The sequence below is a fragment of the Lagopus leucura genome, unplaced genomic scaffold (assembly GCF_019238085.1).
Source record: "Lagopus leucura isolate 7727_CA_CO unplaced genomic scaffold, USGS_WTPT01 Super-Scaffold_100009, whole genome shotgun sequence".
In the NCBI taxonomy this organism is placed as follows: Eukaryota; Metazoa; Chordata; class Aves; order Galliformes; family Phasianidae; genus Lagopus; species Lagopus leucura.
In genome coordinates this window covers 14,294,460-14,319,392 of record NW_024962266.1, presented here as the reverse complement: position 1 = coordinate 14,319,392, position 24,933 = coordinate 14,294,460, and the positions used below count along the sequence as shown (strand labels likewise).

General features: G+C 41.1%; 2 protein-coding genes across 3 annotated transcripts in view; both read left to right on the top strand.

Annotated features, from left to right (window-relative positions):
• The window catches only part of LRRC8C (leucine rich repeat containing 8 VRAC subunit C), a 70,412-nt gene extending 59,859 nt beyond the window's left edge, over positions 1-10,553 (top strand). Inside the window, exon 4 of the mRNA XM_042873607.1 lies at positions 10,295-10,553. Within this exon, the coding sequence (XP_042729541.1) occupies positions 10,295-10,553 (259 nt within the window). The remainder of the gene's footprint in view (positions 1-10,294) is intronic.
• The window catches only part of LRRC8D (leucine rich repeat containing 8 VRAC subunit D), a 406,725-nt gene extending 382,195 nt beyond the window's left edge, over positions 1-24,530 (top strand). The window contains exons 1-3 of one of the 2 annotated variants that reach the window (XM_042873595.1): positions 12,767-12,772; positions 13,053-13,067; positions 20,852-24,530. In XM_042873595.1, coding sequence (XP_042729529.1) covers positions 20,854-23,424 — 2,571 coding nt within the window. In that variant the 5' untranslated portion in view covers positions 12,767-12,772; positions 13,053-13,067; positions 20,852-20,853 and the 3' untranslated portion in view covers positions 23,425-24,530. Of the gene's footprint in view, positions 1-12,766; positions 12,773-13,052; positions 13,068-20,851 lie in introns of those variants that run through there. The other variant, XM_042873594.1, reaches the window with a different exon arrangement.
• Positions 24,531-24,933: the final 403 nt, after the last annotated feature.

The window sequence follows — 24,933 nt, the reverse complement described above, 5'->3', positions numbered from 1 at the left end:
AGCAAGGAAACATTGGGCTCTGCTTGAACTTAAGGGGCAGCTAATGGTGTGAGGGCACTGTTCACTAAGAAACATCACAAGGTGCTCTGTGCTGCTCTGGTGCTGGTGTCTGAGGCCAGCAGTGCTGTTGTGCTCAGTTCCCAGCTCCAGAGCTGCTTCTCTGCTGTTGGAAATCTCCTAATGCAGAGAAGGCCCTAAACAGTCATAGATGCAATTACTTTTTTTTCTTCTGTTGAATCAGCTCAGAACCCCTGGAAAAATGAGATAGGGGATACAGGGTGACCTGTATCCCTTCCAGACTTTGATTTCTCCTGCCTGCATACTTGCTTGTGGGGAGAGATGTGTGGCTTGAGCAGTAGGATGGCAAGGGGATCCTGTGGCAAAGGGATGAATCTGGCTGCCAAAACCTCCCCTGGGAAGCGGGCCCCACCAGAGGCGCTTACCTGGAATGATTGATCCAAAGAGTGCCAAGCAAGAGTTAACACTACAAAAATAATTGCAGAGGCAATACTTTTGCATTATATTTTGGTAACTTTTATAGCAATTTATCTCCTACTTATTTCACCCGTGAACAGGAAATATGTGAGAGTTTGTTTGATTTTAATAAACTGCAAATAGTCGGTTCCTGTAAGTTTCCAAGGCCAGCTCCAAGAATGTTACTTGTCATGTGGAGTCACATGAAGCAAGAAATCCCAGACAGTAAGCCTGCCTGTGTTATCTAATGCTTGTCTTTCTCCTATTCTTGTCACAATTGTTGCAGTTACAGTGATGAAAAGCCTCTCTTGATGATCATTCAGCCTGACTGCTCTTGTATGTTCTGGTGATGGAGGTAACAAAACCTGTGACTTTATCCAGGAAAAAATAACACTCTAAAATATTCCTTTGGCTTTTCTAATGGAATTGTTTTTCACTGTATATTTCTGTTAATAGCAGTTGGCTTCTAGTTAACAAATACAGTGCCCTGTGAAAATAATTGGTTATTAGGATTGGATTGGTTCCTGTGGTGCCCTTAGTGCTGCAGCTTTTGCTGGCTAGCTGTGACTTTGCTCATGTGCACAGCAGAGTTGTTTACATGCTTGGAATATGCTAGAGGCAAGGAGAAAGGAACGGCCTTAATGTGATGCAGCTAGATGCTCTGTGGGGGAGGCCTCAGCTGTTTGTAACAGGATCAAATGTTGGTCAATGTTTTGGGAAGAATGAGGTTACTGTTTATTAGAAAACTTAAGAATAATATATTACATGTTTTCCAGCCATCCTTAAAACGATGTATTTCTGATCCAGTCGATGAACATGTCACTCTTCTGTATTTTTTGAACTCTGAGTGTCAGTGGTGTGCAGTAGGAGCATCTATGCAAACCACTCCTTTTTGGCTCTGGCTGCCTCTCGATGCCACCTTTGGTACAGAAACAGGGAGATGCCAGGTTTTCTTTCATGAAAAGCCCAGTGATGGCAGTGTTGAGGGCGTAGCTGGAATGTTATGACTACTGTTGGGTTTGTTTTAAAGGCAACTGTGAGGATATATCGGCTCTGTAGAATAAGAAAATGGCTATTCTAGCATCAAGCCATCAACGTGAGAAAATGGCTTATCCCTTATTGCAAAGTATAAAAGCTGGAGGGAGAAGAAAGAAGAAACAGCTCTTGAAGACTGGAGAAAACAGCTGAAAACCTCCTCCTCTCCCTCCAGAGCTATTTTTTGTCAGTGACAAAACTGTGGGATGAGCAAAGCTGATTTGTATCTGCAGCAGGTCGTGGCTGTGATCTGAAAATGTATCCCCAGGAAAAACAGCAAGTGCCTGTCTGCGTGGGAGGGAGCACACCAAGTTGAGCTGGCTGGCTCTGAACCCGGAGTTCCTGTTTGCTTTCTGCCATCTTCCAGGTGATGCTTAAAATCTCCCAATAAGGGCCTTAAATCACAGTGCATTCTGTGCTAGGCTGTTCACAGCCCGTCAGCTGTTGCGTGGCAGGCTGGGCTTTCAGCAGGGTAGGTCCTGAGAGGAAGGAGTTGAGAAACGCAGTTTGCAGGGTAGGGCTGGGGATGGGGAAGGAAGGAATGGAGAAATCTCAGAAAACTGTGTCAGAATAAGAGGCTTCTAGAACTAAGGCTAGGTGCCTGTTGGAAATCCCTTCTCTAAAACAAACCTGACAAATAGTCTTGTACTCATTTACCGGAATTCAAGCTTGTTGTTATGGTTGCATGGTTTCTTGCATTCTTAGGCTGATTTGGTGTTGAACCAGCAGCATGGTGCATTGTGTTGTCTGGGCCCATCTCCCGGGGGAGGTATTTTGAATGGTTATTCCCCAGTAAATCCAGTGTGTGGTTCTGGAGTTAAGGGCTTGCCTTCACAGGCCACTGAGAGATTATTCAAGTCGGTCCAAGGTGTGAATTTCACATGGGTTGCTTTATATCCAAGGCAGAATAATTGAGAGAGTTACAATGATTCTGAGCAAGAATGAAGAGGGTCTGAAGCAGTTATAAAGCATATAAGCTTTTTGTCTCTTAAGAAGTAATCCAAAGAGCTTTGTGCAGACAAAGCCTCAAAGTGGATTGTGTTACACAGGAAGGCTGCTCGTAAGGATTTGGGAAGGTTTATGTGGACATAGGAGCATTACTGCTCAAGAATAGTACTTGCGTTTTAAAGGCACTCTGTTCTTTCATCTGACTTTAATATTCAGGCAACTCCTTCTGGCTCAGCTAACCTTAAGCAGAAATTACGAGAGGAATGTGGACTGACTTCAGTCTTTGCAACAGACCTTTGAAACATTGTTATGACTTCTTAAAACCATCATTAACTGTGTGATTACTGATGCTGCCTAATGTTGGGATAATTTGTTGCAGAAGGTAAGGACAGGCCTCTCCACTTTGCTTATCAGTATACTGCTGCAGTCTCTTTTCCCCTCCTTCAGCTTCCCTTTCCTTCTGCTGCTTTAATAGGAAGGGTGAAAGGCTGAACTACTGTATGAATTTTTCCTTTGTCATTTTTGGTTGTTTAAAATAAGCTGTGGTGTCTGTGCAGCAGCACCTAGTTTATTTCCTTTTTGGCTATTGAGTGTAGGCAATTATTAAACATCATAATGAATTTCTGCTCTAACTAAATGCTTATAAGTAGGTGCTTATAGGTGTCATGTGGGGCTCTGGATTATGAGGGAAGTCCATGTGTGCTGCAGCACAGAATTATCTCTATAGACTATTGCTGTGCTTTAGGATTTATTGGATATGAATAGTTAGCATGTTTATTTAAATCAAGTTATGCTGGAGACTGGAAGGTTCTGAATGTTTTTCCTGCTATAGTGGCAATTACAAAACCAAATGTTGTGGTTTCCTTGCTGAATATATTAAGTTTTATTGCCCTATTAAAGACTTGGTCCTAGAGGCTGAGGATTGATTCTGTACTAAGGTTTAATCCACCACACGTGCAAATCTGGGCAGAGGATGGATGCTTCTCCCTTGAGCAGATGAGGAATCTTTCACCCTACACACAGAATGTGTGCTTTGTGTTGCCTTTCTTCTCCATTGAGACTGCCACACAGTAGTTTCTGTGGTAGTGCTGCTCTGAGAATAGGACTGAGGGCAGTTCCTTTTGCATCGTTTGTCAGAAAAGCAGCAGATGGCTGCTAGTGTGCATAAGCTCTTAACCTCAGGCTGGTGAGGAAGGGCCTGAATGTGTGCGTTGTCCTCTTTGGTTGACTCATCAAATTGGTGACTTGCTGAATGCCTTACCTTTACAGTTAAAGAACATGACAAACAAATACAGATATATACATTTTTTCTCTTTTTGTAGGTATCTAAAGTGGCTAACCATCAAACCTCCCTTTGTGCATTCTTGTTGGTTTTGTGTTGTTACTCCCAGACTTACTTATGTACAGCATTGATAAACAGAAGCAACCCCAAGGAAATGTGTATTTAATGCCTCAAAAGAGCACAGCTGTCATGAAGTTGAACTTAGTCAATGTTACTGTAGGAATAAAAGTGTGAATGGAAAACAGAGATCTCTGAGAGTACTTGAAATGACCAAAAAGCTGAAATTCTGGTTTAAGAAAAGAAGGAAAAAAACCCCCAACCAACTAGGCTAACAGCCCTCTTGCTTCTGGGTACATCTAGACTTTTCAAAACAAAATGCAACAATGAAGGGGACAATGGATACATGAGAATCAATGAACATCAGAAATCAGTAAGTAAGGGACTTAACTCTGCTTCTATTTTACATTTTAAGCATTAGGAAACATAATTCAAGTCACTTGATGAAGATAATGAAACAGATCATGCAAAAAAACCATATAAATATCCTTTAATACTTCCTTGTATTCATGAAGGTGCAGAATGTGATATTGTGTCATTCTAACAGAAGATGAGTTTCTTTAAATCCATCATAAGGATTTGATATTCTAGGGATAGAATGCAAATCAGCAGTGCTGCAACTCAGCTGTTAAAAATAGTGTACTGAAAAGTTTGTGGGCTTGCAGACAACAGTCTTTTAATAACTATTGACACAGAGGGTCTTAAAATTAACAGTGGCAGAGTAGAGAAGGGGAGGGTAGGTGACTGTGTTAGCTGTGTTCCAGACAGGCTGACGTTAATCTTCATCAAAGTACTGGAAAAGTTACAGCTGTGTTCAGTTGATTAAAAAAAACAACCAAACAAAAAAAAACAACCCCACAACGTTATACAGTTTAATGCCAATCTACATCACTTCATGGGAAACACATCTTAGTGACATGCTGGAAACCAGATTTGACTTGGGAAAGGGATTTGTGTGAGATGTAAGACAGGTACACCTTCCAAAGGCATGTGATACAGCTGCAGGAAGATGGTCCTTCCCTTGCAGGCCACTGCTGCAACCTGCCTCCATCCCTCTGCTACCTGTAGTTCCCTTCATCAACAACAGCTGGGGTAGCCAGCTCGGACTTCAGTGTCCCCCTCGGAGGCTCCTGTTCAGGCATGTTAGAGCATGTGCTATTTTGCAGAAGTAAATGAACTAAGAACTGACTAACTGGCATTTAACAGTTAGTCACTGGTGGTGAATCATTATCAGATGTGAATGCTTCCAGAAATCTGTCTTAAGGGGTTGAAACGAGGCGAAACTCTATTGAAACTTTTCATCATATGTCTGGAGACAGGACAGGGTCCGTGCTGATACAGCCAGCAGGTCTTGTTGCGGTAGGCAGTGCCGTAAGTGAGGGCAAGGCTGTTTATTCAGAGGATTTTGCACTGTGTGCGTGCGAGTGAGTTGGAGCAGTGGGCAAAAGGAGATGAGAGCAGTGCTGGAGTTATGTATGATTCTAAAGTTGGAGCAGCTTCTTTGTACGGAGCACTGGAACAGGCTGCCTAGGGAGGTTGTGGAAACTCCTCCAGACATATTCAAAATCCACCTGGATGCTTTCCTGTAAGGAAAGCCGGGGCTTGGAGCTACATGATCTCCAGAGTCTCTTCCAACCTCTACAATTCTGTGATTCTGTGGAAGTGTTACGTTAGGCAAACAAAGATTTTGTGTACATTTTAACTTAGTCTTCAGGGCTAAATGCAGCAATAATAAGAGTGCAGTGGTCTCTGTTGTCCCCTTGGCTTCAGTAATTCATAAATGATAAGTAAGATGTTCCTCATATGCTGAAATAACCAAGCTCCAGCAGGCATTGCTTGGTAGCATATATATTGCACATATCTATTAATACACGTGAAACATATGCTTGCATAGTGCCTCCAGTAGGTCTTATGTTAGGTGTTCTGAGAGCCATGGAAGAAACTATGGTCCACAAGTGATTATGAAGTTTCTTAACCATGTGGTATGGCATCTGATGGACTCTCATGCTACGAAGTAATTCCTGTCTGCAAGGTGGATGAGCTTGTGTGCAACTCTGTGTGAACTGTGCTCTCCTGCACCTGGAGTTGATCCTCCTTACATATAACCAGATTTGGAATCTTTGTGCTGCTCATCTCCTGTGAGGTGGTATGACTGATCTTTTTGCTCCTCCTGTTGAAGAGCAGTGACAGAGACAAGTAGAATGAATAGAACATGTGTAGTGGGAGGCCTTTGAGTAATGAGATTATAGACAACAGATTTTTTTGTTTTGTTCCAAGTTTTTTTCCATAGTGGATGGTTAACTTCTGGATCTCTCTGCCACATGATATCATTATGGGTAGGAGTTAATTTGATCCTAGAAAGGATTAGAGATCTCAGAGAATGAAATTGTTTGTTTATTCTGTGAATAACATGAATTTATAAATTCTTGTTTTAAGGTTTAAAAACAATTGGCAACAATGGGGTCTAACATAGTGGACAGATTATTTTATAACTGTTTACTAGGAAACTTATTTTGCTGTAACATCTGTTTCTAGCTACTCCCAACAACAGGAACTAGTGATTCAGAGATCTGTTTCTAAATTTAATACGAGAAGGAGCATAATAGTGGCTTCAGGAGCACTGAGGGTGTGTGTGTGAATAGGAGCTGGTGATAAAGGCAGAACTCACCCTGTGTGAAATGTGTTGTTGTGCCTCTGATTTCAGGGCACAGATGCTGATACACAAACAGGATACTTGTGTCAGAGTAACAAACTGGTTCTGAGCATTCAGCGTTTTGGTCATAGTATTGTACAGTGTCACTCCATTGTATTTAAAGTAATTGATCTACAGAAAAACTGCACAGTCTTTATTTTGAAGATTGATGTCTTTACAAGTGAATGAAGGAAAGGGAGTGAAGGAACAAGATTTAAGATGTGGAAGGAAGAAGGCCTGGCTGTGTTTTTCGATAAGCAAAAGTCTCCAGATTCCATCATTAACTGCCTCTTACATTTGCTTTGGAGAAAGCTTCTGTCTTTTCTTAAATGGAGTTAAAAATGTTTCCAACTTCATTGCTCTACTTTTTTTTCCTTTATTTTTTCCTCCCAAGGGTATATGCAGGCATGCATACGCACAACCATAGCTTTGTTTATGACAATTACATCTGGTAGCTACTACTGGGCAGAAAACCTTGGCAGGCAGGTATAGGTGCAGGCATAATGCCTTGTGAAGGTTTAAATTTCAGCAAATGCAGGACATCAAACTCTCCAGCCTCTCTGTTCTTCCGGGTAGGATTGGTTATAGGAGTGGTCATGCCATTCCTGGCCCAAATGGGATCCGTGAGAGGACTTGCTTTGACAATCTGTGTTAGGATGAAATGAACACCTTAGTAGTAATACCTCCTTGGGCTGCCTGTCGAGCTTGGATTGGTATCCTTTGGCAATCAAGCAGGGAAGGCGGAATTTGAACAGAGGGAAATACAGCTGAAGTCATAGGTGCTCTGAAAAGCAGCATCAATAATCATAGGCTGAGTGTGATGTTTTGTGGCTCTTATATGAAGGCTGCATTTCTCCCTGTGTACAGTCACTCCACCACAAGTTAAATTCTTTGTTGAAGAAAGCTCTATTTTGAAATGCCGAGTCTGAAGCACAAATGATATGCTGGAGCAAAAGACTCCTGGGGGATTTTTTTTTTATGAGATGGATTTTATTTGTTAAATGGGTTTTCAGTAGTTGTTCAGTATGTGCTATTGTATTGCTTGCATGATGTCTTACAGTGTCACTGGTCTGATCTGGACTGTGATGATTGCATGAATTGCATCATTTGCTAACTGTGGAAAGATGGCTGGATCCAAGAGACATTTGTGTGTGCGTGTATTTTATAGTGTAATTGTAAATTGTAAATTAAAGATATTCAGTTAATGCCAAAGATGAGCAGTATTCATGTTCTTGGTGTTCTTGTCTGCCCACAGGAGTTCCAAGAGTCAAAGCAGATCACAGAGGAAGCTGAAGTTGCTTTTGTATTTTGTTTGTGAGCAGGAAGTAATGAAATAAGTTATGTAGTCTTAAGACATCTTGAAAATTGAGACTTTTAAGTGATCTTTGGGCTTCTACCAAGGAACATGCTTCTGGCAATCTGGTTTTGTGTATTAGAAGAAAAAAAAAAACACACTAGAAATCCCTTGGCTTTAATTTATAGAGAAATAACTGTACTTTGCTAATATGTTGGCCACGTTGGTTTCTAGCATATGGTTGTGGCAATTCATAATTTTATACCGTGTGGTTTTCAGTGACTTAAATTACTAGGAAGAAATAGTTTGGCCTGTGTTGATCTGTGAGATGGTGTTACATTTGGCTGGGAGACCTTGTCTAGGAGCTGGAGGATCAGGCCTGTGGCCTGTTGTGGCTTTGACAGAGACAGCTGTCTCAGGGCAGGCTGGTGGCTATAGCCTTGGTGTGTAATAGGAGAATCTGATGGTCCCTTGCTGACCTTTGCCTTCCTCAATAGAATTGTAGCACTGCTAATTGTAAAGCTTAAATGCAAGCTCAACATTAAAAGCTTGAATTTTTCGTGTTAAGCCTTTTGCTCATTGCGGTAAAACTTTCATTTTGATTCTGTGTTATACAGTGAGGGGGTAGAGGGATTTTTATTCAGATCTCTGTTCAAATTACAGCTATTCACAAGCAGCAACTCAGAAGAAAGAGGTTATTGTATGTAACTGGCTAATTTCAAATGTGCCATCATCACATTTCTTTTTGTGTGTGCTGACTGAAGACAGTAAAGATTACTTAATAAATGACTCATTATTACTCTTATTTATATAACTAAGATCCTGTAGTCTAAGTCTGTTGGCATTTACTTCCACGAGAGTTCTGACTTTTGGTGGGGGTTTTGTTTTTGTTTTAAAGCTACTTCACGATTACTCATTTTGTTTGTACATTTTTTGTATGTGTACAGCCAATTGTATCTCCTCTTTATAGGGATGGAAGTAAAGCATTATTACAATCTACCTAACTTAATTTGACAACACATGAATCAATGATTTGGCACTGCTTCAGCACAAAACCTATGCTGAAGTCTAAGAGCTCTTATTCCCAGATTAACCAAAAGTGGAAACCTCATCTATGCTTTTTGCTTGAAAAGCATGGCTGCAGCCCGTGAGGCCCTTGTGCTGCTGAAAAATATATGCAGCTGCTCACGTAGCTAGATAAAGGGTTCTGGTGTGGATGGGGTGAGTGAGCACTGTTGCAGGCTTACTTTTGAACCACAGGGAACATACTGATATGAGGAAGAGTTCCCAGCTGTAAAATGTGTGTGTGTATGTAAGTAGCAGAATTTTCTACTGGGTTATGTCCTGCTGTGAAATCTTTGCTAAATCATGTCATGAAACAGTCACGTGATAAGGAGTAATTCCAGCACACTGCTAACATTTTAAAACTCTTTTTGAATGTCTTGATTTGTGACTTTTCTGGTGATCAAAATGTTGCTAATATAGAAGATAAAAGGATTTTGTTTCTAACCCATGGCATAGACTTAAAGGTTCTTCCTTTTACAGCCAGTCAAGCTTGAAACTGTTGCCTCCCTCAATCATCCTGACATGTTATACAATATGAAATCTGGTGCAATTCAACTGAACTTTCGGGCTATAATCTTTCAGAGGCAGGATACTTGGATTGCACAATGTAAGGCCTTGATACAGAATGGGAAATTGAATCTTTTATACAGTGTAAGTATTAAGTACTAGCAGTGTGTAGATGTTTGTCTAAAAGTTACGATTTTTTTGTTTGATTACCAAGGAACTCTGACCAAGACCCAGGTCTGAGCCCTGCAAAAAGGGATAGGATAAGGAGCACAGAGCATACAGTGCTACTATTGTGAAAGGCATCTGATGCTTGGAGTAATGAGACAGAGGGAGGATGCCCCTCATGAGTCAGGAAGAGGATTGCCATAAAGGTCTGTTATATAAAGAATGTTTTAACCCAGTGGTAACTCTGACTCTCATGTCAGAGCAAGCAACACAGCGAGCAAGTAAGCCTATTTTGGGACAAGGCTTCAACTTTCCACTAAAGTTAAAGAAAGATGCTTGTCTGACTGATAACCAGCTGTTGTACTGGCTTTTCCCTTTCTCCAATTCAAACCAAGAATAGCAGCCATACTGTGCCTGCTTATACGTGATTCAACTTTGGTATTCCTGTAAAGGCCTTGAGGTCCAGAATCAGTTCACTGTGAGCATGGATATGGCTGTGTCCATGTGCAAAAAAACCCTGCAGCTTCTGCAGCTTGCAGTAGAGATTGAACCTTCCTGCCAGTATCCCGTTGCATGTTGTTACCATGTGACAGATGGCATCAGAGGAGTGCCCTGACAAAATGGCGTCTAACTTAGAAGTGCATATGCAAATGTAAATTGAGTTCCTCCATGTGGAAAAAATGGCACCCACTGACATTCCTTGATGCTTATTGGATGTTTATGGAGACCAAACAGTGAATATGAGTGCAGTGAGGCAGAGAGTGTTGCGTTTCAGCAATGGTGGCAACAGTGTGAAAGACAAGCCATGTTCTGGGTGGCTGCGCATAGCTGTCACACTACAAAATGAAGAGCATCTTGATCAGCTCATCTACGTGAATCAGCAGGTTACAACCAGGGAACTGTGTAAGGAGCTGAATATTCACTTCAGTGCATTGAAAACAATAGTGGCAACATTGGAATGTTGCAAAGTTTGCGCTACGTGGGTCCCGGGAACACTCACACAGAAACAGGAAGAATACTGTGTGCAAGTTTGACAGGCCTATTGAACTAATGTGAAGTTGAATGTGACAGTTTCTTGGATTGCACCATTACTGGTATTGAGATGTGATGTCACCACTACAAGCTGGAGTCAAAATGGCAGTCTGTAGAGTGGTGATGTGTGAATTCCCTATTGCAGAAAAATTTCAAGACATAGGTCGTAGTGGGTAAAATGATGTGTACTGTCTTTTGGGATAGGAAATGGATAATCCTTCTGGATTTCCTGGAACTTGAACAAACCGTGATCTCTGACTGCTATATCACAATACTGACCAAGCTGAAGGCTCAAACTTCCTGTGTCTGGCCAGATAAGAAGACAACTTTCTCTTTGCATCGCAGTAATGCCAGGCTCCATATCAGTTTGAAGACCATAGAGCACATTGCCTGTCTTGTCTGGACTGTCCTACCACATCCACCATACAGTCTGGATTTGTTGCCCTCTGGCTTCTGTCTCATCAGGCTGATGAAGCATAGACTGTGTGGGCAACGTTTTCTCAGCAACAAAGCTGTCATAGCAGCTGTGGAACAATGGGTCACTTCCGCTGGTGCAGATTTTTACGAGCATGGCATGCAAGCTCTTGTTCATTGCTGGCAAAGATGCGTAGTTAATGGTGGTGACTATGTTGAAAAATAAAGTCTTGTAGCTGAGAATTTGTTCTATCAAATAAAGTTATTGTGCTCTTTATTGTAGTTTCTGTGGAAAATAAATAGGAGGCATTACTTTTAGAGCAACCTCTCTGTGTGTGTGTATCTATATATATACATGCATGCATATGAAAAAAGATATGTATATTCTTGGTCAAAGGCAAGTTGTTGCAGAACTTTGGGATAAAGGAAATGGATGGTTTCATGGTTTGGTTTGGCCATGACTGATGATTATGGGAACGTAGTCATATGTATATTATTGCAGTACACCTGCATTCACAGGCAGCTATCCATGTGTGCAGAGGAGATAGTAGGAACGTACAAAGCAACTGGCTGGTTGTCCTGATGTTCTTCACTGGATTCATGTTAAAAAAGTACCAGTCAAACATAAGAAATGGATCTGGTGGTATTTAAGACTACTTGAAAAATGTGATTGAGGTCACTGTATGGGCACTTTTTGGCCATTTGGTGTTTACTTCTTGTTGAGTTATTGATTTCAGATGTAAACAGAGCACTCAAGTAACCCCTGCATGTCTCCTGATAGTCACAGGATGCCTCCAGGCTATTTCATGCTAAGTGAGGTATGTGGCTGTGCCACCCCACCACTTAGGGGGCATCAGGTATGACTGTGTGTGCCTGTGGCACAGAGCTGCATCAGGGAAGGGCCAGACTGAATAACAGTAAAAGGTTTTGCACTTTCACCAGGGTGGTTGAGCACTGGGACAGGCTCCACAGGGCAGTGGTTGTGGCACCAGCTGCTTGAGTTCAAGAAGCATTTGGACACTGCTCTCAGACATAAGGTTTGAAGTTTGGATGAAGCCATCAATGAACCTAGTGGTTGCTTTCCAACTTGGGATATTCTATGATTCTATGGTACATGATTCTAGAAATACTGCTGGAAGTGAAGTTACAGAGCAGTTTTTCTTGGGACAAGTCCCAGGTTGTCACCTTGCACAGGACACAAGACCAGCAAGAGGTTGGTGGCACCTCTCTGCAGAGTCCTTGCATTATGGGAGGCACAGTCAGAGCCAGGACTCCGAGATCAGCCATAAGGTACTTGCACAAGCACAGGCTTTCTGCCTTTGCCCTGCTTTCCAAAATCTTGGCGTGCTGATGGAAGAGCTAGAAGACAATTTAAGAGAGGAGAACCTTCCTCCCAGCTCAGTGTGATGCTAATGCTGCATGGTGAAATTGCCTTGCTGTGTACTCGAGCTTGCTCAGGGCCTTTTGGGCTCACTGAGAAAGTTACCTGGTTTGGCTATGTGTGGAAACAGTGGCAACAACAAAGACCTGACTAATGTGTTTTCCTCCAACAAGAGGGCTACTTTCCTTTTATTTCAAGAGCAGCTGGAGAGTGGCAGTTATGCTGCTATAAAGGATGAGTAACTTGCCAAAACTAGTTCAGGAATCGAGCACCTGGGGTGAGGGGAAAGCATTGCCTGCAGAAAGTGAAGAGCTGCATCTGTGACCTGATTTGCCCATTTGGTCAGCCAACCAGCTTACACATCTGTTGTAGGAGTCAGTCGGTGGGATGGTGTGTGACTGGATGGCTGTGAAGGCAGCTGCAAAGGTTATTGTGCACATGTGGTCATGGCTGCATTAATGGTGGCAAGGTGGTAGGGACAGGAAAAGAAGCAGGAGTTGTGGAGGGGCATCTTTTCCAGGAGGCAAGTACTTTGTGTTTTCACTTGTGCTGGGCTGAGCAGGTAGCTGGATGTCGCCCTGGAGCAGGAGTGAGATATACCCGCAGATTAGCTGGAGTCACATTTCTCCTTTCTGTGTTTTTATGTTGTTTATTTGGAGTTAAATTGAAGTACGTACTCGAATTTTCATTGTCCTTGATACAGCAGAAGCGACTGAAAAAGGTAGGTTTCAAGGGTTGGTACATTTAATGCCTTTTTCTTGCATTCTTTTCTTTCATCATCCTCAAACAGTAGAAAGGAGGATGGCTAAGTATAGAGAAAAGAGGTAACTATAAACTGATTTGTCTGTAAGCATAGCAATGTTTAGCCTTTGCAAAGATAGTGCATTAAATATTAAATTTGACTTTATTTTTAATAACACTGTTATTTCACTTTTTTTCTGAAAGCCTGGTGGTTTTTGTTTTCTTGCTTTGAATTTTACAGCCCTGAACATGTCATCACTTAACAAATAATCAGTTTTAGATCGTAAGAATTCTGGGGCAAGGGTTGTCTGCCCGCTCGCTGCTGGAGAGCCCTCGGTGCAGAGGTTACAATTTCAGCTGGAGCATTTGGGTCAAACCATAATATAAACTTAGCAGTAGTAAATATTTAAATTGGAGGCTGAATGGCTATGTTGGTGCTGGTGATTGGCAGCAGGCAACACAATAGAGCTTTACTAAACCCTTTTGCAGAGCTGGAAGCTTGCTTGTAGGTATGCTGCAGTCTACAAGTCCTTTGGAACATTTCTTTCTGTTTTTAATGCAATGTTTTGAATGGGATTTGAAAAATTCCGGCATAAAAAGAAAGGAGGTGATGTGAATCCATTAGCAAAATTTCAAAGTGACAGCCTCCAGGTGATGTGTGGTAATGTAATTCCTTTTTTTATGCTTAAGTACTGACAGTGAAGTACACACCCTGAATCAAACAATTATGGGACTAAATGGACTTAAGAAAATAACTTACCTCTTACAGAAAGGAGCTTAAGTTTAGTCGAGGGAAAAGAAATATAGTAATCTTAAATCTCTTGGAGGATAAATGCTGGAGCTGAAGGCATTTTGTCCTGGCATGAAACCACTGAAGTTTCAGCTATTGGAAGCTTGGCAGGAATGTGGAGACATTAATAAGTCCCAATTCATCTCTTGTTAAAGTTCTTACACGCGAAATCACCGTTGTTACCCATCTGACCAATATGCCCAAAGCACAGAAGATTTATTTGCTTGATAAAGAGCAGGTAGGGATGCAGCAGCCTATCTGTTGCTGTCAGGTGTCTGCCTGTGGGATGGGATGGGGGACGTGGGGCAGGGGGAGAGGGGTGAGAGGCTGCTCAGTGTTTGTCCAGAGTACTTTCTGTGATGTGGCTTTACAGCTACTCCTTGGTTTGAATGAGGAAGTCACTTCTCCCAGGGGAGAGAAGAAGCTGCATGATGTTTAAGTAGGAACATAGTTTGAATTTTGTCCTGTTAAATGTGCTTTCGTACCCTGGTTCTCAGCTGAGCTGGCACACCTTTGTACAGATCTTGGCAGGAATAGAGGAACTCTGATACATGAGTAGGAGACTGGCGTTACGTGCAGCTTTGTGTTTTAATTTGCCTTTCTTTCAGTTTTTTTAGTTAAAGTGTGACCCTCTCCTACATAAATTCTAGCTAATGGAAGTGCCAGTGTGGGCACTTTAACTGCAGTATTTCATGTGTGTGCAAATCATATGTGAAAGTTCTGTTTAATATGTAAGCCAGTGAGAGTCTGTGTTTGCTCTTCTGTCTGCAGAGATGAACCAGCTCCGATAGGCAACAATGGACCCTGTGCTTTCATTAAAGGAACTTTTTGTCTGTTCTTGGCTCTGAATCTCTGTGAAGGTGCTGTAAATGTTCTAGTGCAAGGTCACTGGCACATCCATTAGAACTAAAATAAGGAAAGTATTCATTCAGAATAACTGGTGTTAGTTACTCAGTAAACCTGCTTACATTCTGATGGAAATGTGGTCTGGAAATGAAGTAAACCTAGACTCCTAGGTGTTGTGAGTTAGAGTGGAGGGGTTGCTCCTCTCTGAAGAGGGGCTTTTAAAGCCTGCAGCAACATGAATATCAGTGATGCATTTTGTTTTCTTTGGTAGACATTCCTTCCTAGTCTTTCTGTATGTTTTGGGTATGTAGTTAAAGGTACTAATATCTTCTGTATTAAGATTTGTATCTTCACAGACTGTGGCTTAAAACCACCAAAGGAGCAACTCAGTGCCAAGTTTAATTTCTTACAGCTTTTGAAGTTGCCCCAGTTCCTAGTGAAATCCACAACAAGATGAGACAGACTGGCAGTGTGTGTGGCTGTAGACCAGAAAAGAATATTTTTCAGAGGAATTGTATGAGTCACGGAGTGCTGTTTCTACCTGACATCAAGCAATTTTATATAACAATCTTTGTAGCCACAAGGACATACATATGTAAAAGCAAACTTAACTTATTGATTTGTTTTGTATTTCAGATTTCTGAGCTAAAAATAAGATTTCATTACACTTTTTGTCTTTTTCTCTCCCAGTTCCTGAAATGACTTTTTTAGGGTCTAAAAGCAGTCTGTAGGGACTGGAATCACCAGATGTGCTTTTATTTTGGTGTAGTTTGCTTCTGCATCTTGATAAATTCCCAAAGTGCTCTGGCCAGTAGAAGCACCAGATGTTTGCTGTGTTTCTGCACTTCTGATGGTGGTCAGGAAAGCACTGCAGAAACATCACTGGCAAGATATGAGGATAGCAGATTTTGGAAGGACAAAGGAATTAAACATTTAACACTGAAGTGCAAGCAGCCATTACGGTCTGTGTTGTGTAACTGCTATGTTTTATGTCCATGTGGGTTAAGTCAAAACTATCAATTTGAGTAGAAGTGCTTTGCATTGAACTGTGAGTTTTGTGCACGTGAGTTAAGCTGTCTTGTTGGTATTACTGGCTTGGGTTTGTGTTAGGAATTCTGTGAACTGAGATAGGAAGCATCTGCTCACTGTTCTTGTTCTTAGGTAAAAGAGAAAATGCTTTTTCAAGTTTGATTCCCTGCCTGTCACTGTTGCCATCACTAGTGATGTATCTGTCTTGGGTAAAAGGAGGGTGGGATTACCAGATGTCCATTTTGCTTTTGCATCTTGCTGAATTCCTGGTATCATGTAAGCGGTGCTGTTTCTAGCAGCAAGCTAGGTTTGGCACGGGTGTGTGCAGCTATGCTAAGGCGTGGTTTTGCCATCATCCTCAAGGTCCATTTGTTACTCTGCTCTAAGGTTTCTATAGACAAATGTACACTGCAGACGATTCATGTTCTCCATTAGAGAAGAAATTGCCTGTCAGTGCTCTATGTGCACTGTTATGGACTGTTGCTTGCAGATATAAAAAGCATAAGTTCCTGCTGGGTCCAGCCTCCATTGATCAGTTCTCCTAGATTCCTGCCTGTTGCCCTGCTAGGTGGCTTGTTGCAGAATGGTAAGAGTGTATGTGATTGTCAGACCTGAGCTGTCTCACAGCTTGTTATGGCAAGCTCTCCTCTGGCTATGCAGAGGGATGCTCTAGGGCCACTCTCATTGTCTGCTCATTTCCTTTTCCTGGCTTCTCTCTCAGAGCCTTTGTGGTTTCTGATGCTACTAAAGTGTGAGCAAGGAGCTCAGTGTTGCTGGACGTTCACCTTAGGATCTCTCTGAGCTTTTCAAGGTCAGAAACTGACTAGTTGTATTCTGGAAGAGGCTGAGCCCCTCACCTGCATCCTGAAGCCTTGGGATAAATGTGACTAAAAACTTAAGTTCGCACTTTTGGTCAAAGCAGCTCCTGTCATAGAAGACTTGTTCAGGAATACCACAGCAGGCTGAATGGGAAGTAGTTCATTTTCTGTGCTCTGTGGAAACAGAACTCACATGTGGCAATTGCCAACTTAATTGTGTTAATGGCCTTTGGGTGCTTTTAGGAACTACTCAGCAGTGCAGTGTTGGACTTCTGTCTTGAAAGTCATCCTTAAACAGACCTGGTGATTTATAGCAAGCAAAGACTGAGGTATGATTTGAGAGTTTATTGTTAGGGAAATTATGGCTGCTAATGCTGCTTCTCAAATACCACATTGATTACAAAACCATCTGTGTAGGAGTGATGTATAGCACTAGACTTCCAAAGAGCTGATAAACAAGGAAGATTGAGTGTAAACACTTAAATAGCAGCATCCAAAAGTAGGTTAGAGTGTTATACAACCAGCTTTGAGGGGCAGAATTTTTGAAGATTTAAAAAAAAAAAAACAACATATTTTTGTAAATGGGTACTAATTTGAAACTAGTTCTATGAAGTGAGAATCTTATTTCTGTCTCCAGCATACTGAAGTCTAACGTGTGCATGTGCAGCCTGAGAGGAATTATGTTTTGTTACTTGTTCATTTACTGTCAATCTGGTCAATATTTTACATAAAGATGACGATTTCCAATTGAGGAATTTATTTACAGTCTGTGTCAGAGAGATGATATATTTTGTTTCAGTCAAATTCCAAAATTATAATGTGGTGAAGGAGTGGAGGTGCAATTCGGGGTGAAGAAGTGGAGTGAAGGGGTGTAGGGGATGCACTGGTGGTGGGTTTGCTTGTTCTTTTATTTCTCAGTGTGTTTGAATGGTGTTAATCCATCCTCCTCCTTAATCATGCAACTATCAAATAACAGCAATGTATTTTTCCATACATTTGAGTGTATACATTTTACACATTTAAAAGGCATTGTGAAACTCTTGTTCTGTTGTTGGAAATCTCCTTTGCCTTTGTTGCATTCTCCTTATTCAGTTATCGCTAATGATGCACACAGAGCATTGTGTGGTACACCATCTCTGAAGTTCTACCTTTGGATTGAAATACGGTTAGTTTTAAGTCACATAACTCTTCCCATAGCAATTTGCTTAGCCTAAAGTATAAAATGGATAAGCAGGGCAGATGCTGCACATGTCTGTGTGTGCGGGATACATTCATTTAGTTCCTTGTGTGAGGCACAAAGACCGGATGGTGCCGTGGTGGTGGTGGTTGCAGCTTGTCTGTGGATCAGCTAGTGCTCGTTGCTCCTGGCTAGAGGCAGTTCATACTGTGTTCACAGCACATCCAGGCCCAACTGGCTGTCTTCATAGGATTCTGCAAAAGCAGAAAAGCAAAGGAAGTAGGAATAGTTGGTAGGAAGAGAGTAAAATATACAGAGGAAATAAGTGGAGCTCTGTGGTGACTTGATCAAAAGCAAGAAAGCAAAGTTATGGGAAAACTTTTCTTCTCCAAAATTTCCTGTGGGAAGGAAGCAAATGATTTTGGACAGGGCACTATTTTTTCTTTACAACTAGAAGTGTGTTGGTTTTGTTTTGTTATTTTTTTTTTATTCTTAAAGAATTCTTGACCAGTTGTGGTGACAAAGCTAATTCAAGAATCTTCTTGTTTCTTGAGACAAAGTGCTCTTGTTCAGAGTCTTGGGAACCTGAGAGTGAAACAAGAGGTTTATGTGTTGTGATTCTGTTTTTATTTGTTTGTTTTAACTTTGAATTTGCTTTAACTTTAAATATGCTCTTAAAACAGGAGGGCCAGTGAATTACAGGGTCAGAAGATGAAGTTTTATCAATAAGTACAGGAAGAAGTAGGATGTAAATAAACATTAAAGTGACATACCAATCTGCTGCTTCCTTTTCCTCTAATTTCTGTATTTAAGCTGAAATATTTATTAGGAAATAAACCCAACACATTTACTTTGTATTTCAGATTTTATAGTCTGGAGTAAATTAGAAAAATTCAACAGGTTAATCACATTCTGAGCTTTATTATAGCTTTGCCTTATGATTAATGGAAGTTTGACTTATGCACTTAATTGTCACTCTTGCTGATTTAACTTAGCATCTAACTTAGATTGTATTGTGATTGTCAGTTCTCACTGCAGTTGCATCTTTCTGTGATACATTTATATAATTTCAAACTAAACAAGGTCGTTTTAGTTTTAGAGCTCAATATTGTTTTAGCAGTGGAAAGGGAGATAGCATTTCTCTGCTTTGAGAATTTGCATTTTTCCTCCTCAGGAGGTAGGAAGAAGCAGTCGCACTTAGAACAGTTATATTAGCTTATATCAAAGAAATATTTTCTAGAGAGAAACACCTCAGTGGCTGAATGGGATATTGGATTTGGAGCTAGGGGAGTCTAATGCTATTCTAGAGAGTCATCCAGCTTACAGAACTGGAGACAACGGGTTTTGGAGAAAAGATTGTTTTGCTTAAGTTAGAAGTCTTCCTTATTTTGTGTAGCTGTGCAGCCCTGCACATTGTACTGTAACAGGCTTGAGTCAAAATTTGTTCTTACTAATACTGAACTAACATGCTATTTTAAAAGGAGACTATGTCCCTACGTTCCGTATCGGAAACTGAAAGCTTCTTCTCTCCAGGAACCACAGTTTGGAACTAGATCTCTGTGTCTTCTGCTGATGCTCAATGTCTGTTTGGTGCCTTGTGCGTCATGAGGACGTGTTTTTACTGTGAAAAATCAGATGTTTCATCTGCATAGTACTTACTGAGTTGCCTGCTTACAGTTTTTACACTGATGTTGTAAATGGAGCCCACAGTGGCCTTGAGGGGAGAAGGCACAGGACCGTGAGTCACAGCTCATGCAGTCAACCACAGGCTCAGATTTCCAAGTTTGCCTCTTACTCAGCCATGCCATCCCTACAGCTGGTTGTGAAACCCCAACCCCAATGTGGCACCCATAAAAGGAGGTGAAAATTAGCAGTGAAAAGGCTTCATATCAAATCCAAGGAATATTCCAGTCAATAAGCTTGAAGAACAGGTAATAAAAACTTAAAATAGTCTAAATTCAGTGCTGGCATAAGGAAAGCCCAAAACAAGGTACTGTATTGGATCCATTGTTCTGAGTACCTCTTAATATTTTGACTTTTCCTGGGCATCTGCAAGTGCTCACCATCACCACACTGTGATAATGATATAAAAAATATATTTTCCCCATAAAATTGAGGACACTGTTTTCCCCCTAAGTATAAGAGAAGCGATTTACATTAGACATTAAGAGGAAATATTTTTACTCAGAGGATGGTGAGGCACTGGCACAGCTGCTCAGAGAAGCTGTGGGTGCCCCATCCCTGGAGGTGCTCAAGACCAGGCTGGATGAGGCCCTGGGCAGCCTGAACTGGTGGGTGGCAGTCCTGCTTATGGCAGGGGTTACAATTAGATGATCTTTAAGTTTCCTTCCAATCCAAGCCGTTTTATGATTCATTAATTGGGGAAACAATATTTGTATACATTACCATTTGATCCAGTAACTACATTGTAGCTTTCTCAGTATAAAACATCATAAAAAACATCCTAAAATAAAATTGTACTGGGTTTTCACATAGTAATGGCAAGACATTCTCTTGTGGGTTGATACTTAAGGTGAGGGACTAATCCATCTGGTAGTCATTGTGGATGCTGAATAGCAAGAAGTGGGAGATAGACTGTTACTATGTTAGACAGAAAGAAATGAGAGGCCTTGCTCATAATGGTACAAGATGCTGTGCGAGTCATGACCAATATGCAAAGCATCTAGCAAGTGCTATCTACTTTAAATACAAGGTATTACAAAAACAGTTAATGATGAATTTCACATCTTCAAAGACCCAAGCAGTCATTTTTACAGAATCAGATTTTATACAAGGTAGTCAGTTTTTTCTGTTTGTTGCTAATACATATCAGCTACAGATGTCTTAGATATTTCAGTTGCATATACCAGGCCTCGGTGCTTGTACTGTGACGTGATAATCTTTCTGTTTTGGTCCTAAAATAATGAGTCATTTCTGTACGTATCCCTTGAGAGAAACGTATTGGGTGAAACGATAGACAACGTGTGATATCCAACAAAATATAATGAAAACTTACATTTTTTGAAGCTTATATGTCCATGGTGTGATTGTTTTTCAAATGGTAAAATAACCTGCTCACTGGTTTCATTTTTGTTTTCTTGTAGGAATGTTTACCCTTGCAGAAGTTGCATCGCTCAATGACATCCAGCCAACCTATCGTATCCTGAAACCATGGTGGGATGTATTTATGGATTATCTAGCGGTTGTGATGTTAATGGTTGCCATTTTTGCTGGAACCATGCAATTGACCAAAGACCAGGTGGTCTGCTTGCCAGTTTTGCAGTCTACTATAAACTCAAAAGCACAACCCAGCACATCAGGGAAGGCTGACTTTACCACTGTTGAAACAACCACTGGTCAAGGAGAAGAAGCATCAACGAGAACGGTTTCTTTTGGAAGTGCCCCTACTGTAACACCTGATGTACCTCTGAGCAGAGCTACCTCTCCTCAGTATCAACCCACTGAATCAAGTCAGGAGCTGAAGAAGGAGCAGAAGGATTCTTCAGGCCGCAAAACAAATTTGGATTTTCAGCAATATGTATTTATTAACCAGATGTGCTATCATTTGGCTCTTCCTTGGTATTCAAAGTATTTTCCCTATCTTGTTCTCATCCATACCATTATTTTAATAGTCAGTAGCAATTTTTGGTTCAAGTATCCCAAGACCTGCTCAAAAATTGAGCATTTTGTGTCCATATTAGGGAAGTGTTTTGAATCCCCTTGGACTACAAAAGCACTGTCTGAAACAGCGTGTGAGGACTCTGAGGAGAACAAACAGAGGTTAACTGGTGCCCAGTCCCTGCCCAAGTATGTTTCCACTAGCAGTGATGAAGGAAGCCCAAGTGCCAGCACCCCCATGATAACAAAGTCTGGCTTCAAATTTTCAGCTGACAAGCCAATGATTGAAGTTCCCAGTGTCACTATTTTAGATAAAAAAGACGGAGAACAAGCCAAAGCACTGTTTGAGAAGGTCCGCAAGTTCCGGGCTCACGTGGAGGACAGCGATCTGATTTACAAACTCTACGTTGGCCAGACTATCATCAAGACTTTTAAGTTCATATTTATTCTCTGCTATACTGCTAACTTTGTCAACACCATTAGTTTTGAACACATCTGCAACCCAAAAGTGGAACACCTGATTGGCTACACGCAGTTTGAATGTACGCACAACATGGCTTACATGTTGAAGAAGCTGCTTATCAGCTATATTTCTCTCATTTGTGTCTATGGTTTTATCTGTCTCTACACGCTCTTCTGGCTGTTCCGAATACCCTTAAAAGAATATTCCTTTGAAAAGGTCAGAGAAGAGAGTAGTTTCAGTGATATTCCCGATGTCAAAAATGACTTTGCGTTTCTTTTGCATATGGTAGATCAGTACGACCAACTTTATTCTAAAAGGTTTGGTGTCTTCTTGTCAGAGGTAAGTGAGAACAAACTACGTGAAATTAGTTTAAACCACGAATGGACTTTTGAAAAGCTGCGGCAGCACGTTTCCCGCAATGCCCAGGATAAGCAAGAATTGCACCTTTTTATGCTATCGGGGGTCCCTGATGCAGTCTTTGATCTGACGGATCTGGATGTGTTAAAACTGGAGCTGATTCCTGAAGCGAAAATCCCAGCAAAAATCTCCCAGATGACAAATCTTCAGGAACTTCATCTGTGCCACTGCCCTGCAAAGGTCGAGCAGACTGCCTTCAGCTTCCTCCGGGACCATTTGAGATGCCTTTATGTAAAATTCACAGATGTCGCAGAAATTCCTGCGTGGGTGTATTTGCTCAAAAACCTCCGAGAATTGTACTTGATAGGCAACTTGAACTCTGAAAATAATAAAATGATAGGGCTTGAGTCTCTCAGAGAGTTGAGACACCTTAAAATTCTCCATGTGAAGAGCAATTTGACCAAAATCCCCCCCAATATCACAGATGTGGCACCACATCTGACAAAACTGGTCATTCATAATGACGGCACTAAGCTTGTGGTACTGAATAGCCTTAAGAAGATGATGAATGTTGCGGAGTTGGAACTGCAGAACTGTGAACTGGAGAGAATTCCCCATGCCATCTTCAGCCTCTCTAACTTACAGGAACTGGATTTAAAATCAAATAGCATACGCACAATTGAAGAAATCATCAGTTTCCAGCACTTAAAAAGATTGACTTGTTTAAAGCTGTGGCACAATAAAATAGTCAACATTCCTTCCTCCATTACCCACGTAAAGAACTTAGAGTCTCTTTACCTCTCCAATAACAAACTCGAATCCTTACCAGCCGCAGTGTTCAGTTTACAGAAACTTAGATGTTTAGATGTAAGCTACAACTCAATTGCAGTGATTCCAGTGGAAATAAGTTTGCTTCAAAATCTGCAGCATTTTCATATCACGGGAAACAAAGTCGACGTTTTGCCAAAACAGTTGTTTAAATGCATTAAATTGAGGACTTTGAGTCTGGGACAAAACTGTATTACCTCAATCCCAGATAAAGTTGGTCAGCTGTTGCAGCTGACTCATCTGGAACTGAAGGGAAACTGCTTAGACCGTCTGCCAGCCACGTTGGGGCAGTGTCAGCTTCTCAGGAAAAGTGGGCTTATCGTGGAAGATCACCTCTTTGACACTTTGCCCTTGGAAGTTAAAGAGGTATTGAACCAAGACACAAGCATTCCCTTTGCTAATGGGATTTAAGCTGAGGTGAAATGCTCAAGTAGCTAACTTCCAAACAGTAAATGCTAAAAAGTGTGGCTATTGTGAGACCATGCGTTTTTAGAAAGCAGATTTCCTTGGAAGGCGAGACTGCTAGTGGGATTATAAGAGGTGTAACCGAGTGTTCAATGTTTGCAGTGTTTTAAAAAGATTATTTCCAAAATTTTTGAGAGGATAAAAAGAACCTTAATAATCTCAATTCTTTTTTCCTTAAATTGTTTGTAACTTGGATGCTGCCGCTTTTGAATGTTTACAAATTTGCTTGCCTGCTTAAAGTAAATGATTAAATTGATGACCTTTTCTTACTATGCAAGTTATTCTTTAAGGTCTGGATTTACTTTAGTGCATTGTGGGAGGAAAAACAAAGATAAGTATTGTATATGGGACGGTTCTAATAGCACTTGAAACACACGTTGGTGTGTTGTTAGTGTTTAGCTACTCTCAGCAAACGAAGCCACCATTTTCCTGCACTAAGGTATGTGGTTTGCATGGGGCCTAATATGTTTGCCCTCGTTCTTCATTCTGAAGGCCTCATGGTTTTGGATGAGATTTGTCTATGACTTAGTGTGACTCCTTCAGAGCTGCGAGGACCTGTCCTGTTCCACGGCTCTTCTACCCCAGCTTCCGTAAGGCTCCTTTGTCCTGAGTAGCAGGGAGTGATAAAAGGGAGAGTAGTGCCACTGGCCTTCCAAGTTGAGGATAGTTTTGATGTTTGACTGTTCTGCACGATAACTTCTGAGAGTCATTAAACAGCAGGTGACTTTATTGCTGGTGTTTTGCTTCTCTTCAGAGTTTCTGTCTGGGAAACTCGAGATGTTTTACAAGAGTCAGTGATTATTTTGTTTCACAGCCCTTGCCCAGGAACAGGGTTGTCTGCTCTATTTTCCAGACTAATGACAGAGACTTAGAATTACCCAAACGTGATTTAGCTTTATCACCTATTGTAGCATATCTTCCACACATAGACTTTAACTGTAGGATACCCTTACCCCAGCCCTAGTAATTTGATATTTTTGAACATTTATGCACTGTTAGAGAACCCTAAATGTGTGCCAGATGAGTCATCAAATAAAGAAAAAAAGCAGACAGCGGTGAGTGTGGGATTTTTTTGTTTGGTTGATTTTGGTGATGTTGGTTTTTGTTGGTTTTTTTGTTTGTTTGTTTGTTTTTTGTGTTGTTTTTTGTTTTTTGTTTTTTTTTTAACTGAGATTACATTGCCAGAACCATGAAAGAAATACAATCCATTAAATGTGCAAAATCATCAGTTGTAAATCCTGGCCATTTACATTCCATGTCTTCAGAAAAGAAGTACTATGCTGGGAGATGATTACATGATTACTCATGGTTTAAACACAATTCCCTATTGTAGTGCGGTCAGGACTGAACTAGTCTGATGTTCAAGGGACTGTTCTTCTCACACACAAATCCTCATGCACAGCAATTTTTACTGCAGCTTCACCAGAGCTGCCCTGACTTACACCACTCTTAATG